This window comes from Frankliniella occidentalis, unplaced genomic scaffold, assembly GCF_000697945.3.
Source record: "Frankliniella occidentalis isolate FOCC.00 unplaced genomic scaffold, Focc_3.1 Scaffold187, whole genome shotgun sequence".
In the NCBI taxonomy this organism is placed as follows: domain Eukaryota; kingdom Metazoa; phylum Arthropoda; class Insecta; order Thysanoptera; family Thripidae; genus Frankliniella; species Frankliniella occidentalis.
Window position 1 is genome coordinate 567255 of NW_026267313.1, and position 1704 is coordinate 568958.

General features: G+C 65.4%; 1 protein-coding gene across 1 annotated transcript in view; it reads right to left on the reverse strand.

The window, feature by feature from the left end:
* The window catches only part of LOC113204909 (LIM/homeobox protein Lhx9), an 82257-nt gene that overhangs the window by 63020 nt on the left and 17533 nt on the right, over positions 1-1704 (reverse strand). Inside the window, exon 2 of the mRNA XM_052272116.1 lies at positions 173-795. Within this exon, the coding sequence (XP_052128076.1) occupies positions 173-795 (623 nt within the window). The remainder of the gene's footprint in view (positions 1-172; positions 796-1704) is intronic.

Here is a 1704-nt window from a genome sequence, read left to right on the forward strand (position 1 = left end):
GGCGGGGTGTGGTGTGGCGGGGTGTACCGCGGTCCAGCAGCGGGGGCGGGCGGGCCCCGAGGCGCCGCACTCGCGTGAGGCACCCCGTGGAACAGCACAATTGACTTGTCACGCGATGTCACCCCCGCCGGTGCGCGACGGCGCGACGCACGCACACACTCTCGTCACTCACCTATAGTAGTCCTTCTTGCAGTAGATGTTGCCGTCCCTGGAGAAGCACGTCACCTCGCCGTCGAGCGCGTGCCTGCACGAGCAGCACTGCAGGCAGGCGGCGTGCCACCGCCTGTCGACGGCCAGCAGGTAGAAGCGGTCCGAGATGCGCTGCCCGCAGCCGGCGCACGGGCCAGCCGCCTCCAGCTCCGTCGTCGTCGTGGACCCCGCGCCGCCGACGTCCGACGACGCCGGGCTGCACGGCCGCTCCTGCTTGGGCCTCAGCAGCGCCCCGGACGACGCCGTCGACGAGCATGACGACGATGACGCCGACGACGACGCCGGCGGCACGACCGAGGACGCCGTCGACGCCTGGTGGTGGCTGCACTGGTGGCAGCCCTGGTGGTCCTCGTCGCATATCAGCGGGGTGGACATGCCCCCCGACATGGCACTCGCGGGCCGGTCATGGCCGCTGCTGTTATTGTTGTTATTGTTGTTGTTGAAGGGGTCCAGGCGGTCGCAGGGCAGCCGGGTGGCGGTGTCGGTGCCGCCGTGCGGGTGGTGGTGGTGGGGCAGGTTCGGGGACAAGTCCCTCGAGGGGTCGTACGCGTGCTGCACGCACGGCTGCTGGCGCTCCGGCTGCGGCTGCAACACACAAGAGAAGGCGTTAGGAAGGGCGCCGGCTGGACAGACGCGCGCCGCGGCGCGTCGGGTTACGGCGCCAGTGTTGGCACCAGCGAGACTAGACCGGAACGTGTTTCCCTCCCCTTGCTCTAATTTTGCATATTATCGCCCAGCCATTACCGGCCGGCCGGCGCGCGTGAAAATGATGTTATTATCCCTGCAGGGCCTTGAGCGCCCTGCCGCCGCCGCCAAAGCGCGCCAAGCTCAAAGCAGCACTTTTAACGTCTTTGTCGCTCCCGTAATATAAAACACTCTCCTGGCTCGGTTTCCGTAAAACGCGCCTAAGAGAGAGAGAGAGAGAGGGGAGGGGGGGGGGGGTACAGTCGCGGTACGTGTGCGGCAGTGAGATGGCCGCCGATGAGCCCGTTGAGCAGTTAGCCTCCCCCGGCACGTGCCCCTGAGTGTCGCCGTCAAGCGGCGCCTGCTCCACGCCTGCTCCATGGGCGTGACCCACCTCCTCTCATCCACACCACCGCACACCGCCAATAGTCGACACACGACACAGAAAACATACAGTCAAAAAGTTCAAATTTACACAACGATGAAAAAATTATTCGCAGTCCTCATTGGTTTTGTCTCTGACCCTCTTGACCGCTGCTGCCGTCCAGTCCAGCAGGCCAGACAGACGGTCGCATTCCGCCCCCAAAGAGGCAGAAGAGCGGCAGAAAAGCATTTCGCAGGTGTTTCCGACACACACTCCCCGACGCGCCGCCGGACCTGTTCCGCAGCGCCGCGGCATAATCGTACCACCCGCTCCCCCAACCTCCCCCCCGCGCCCCCAGGCCTTTCCGCCGTCCTGGAAATACCTCGAGTGCAGCTAAGGGGCCACATCCTCCCTGACACCCCCGCCTCTCTCTCTCTCTCTCTCTC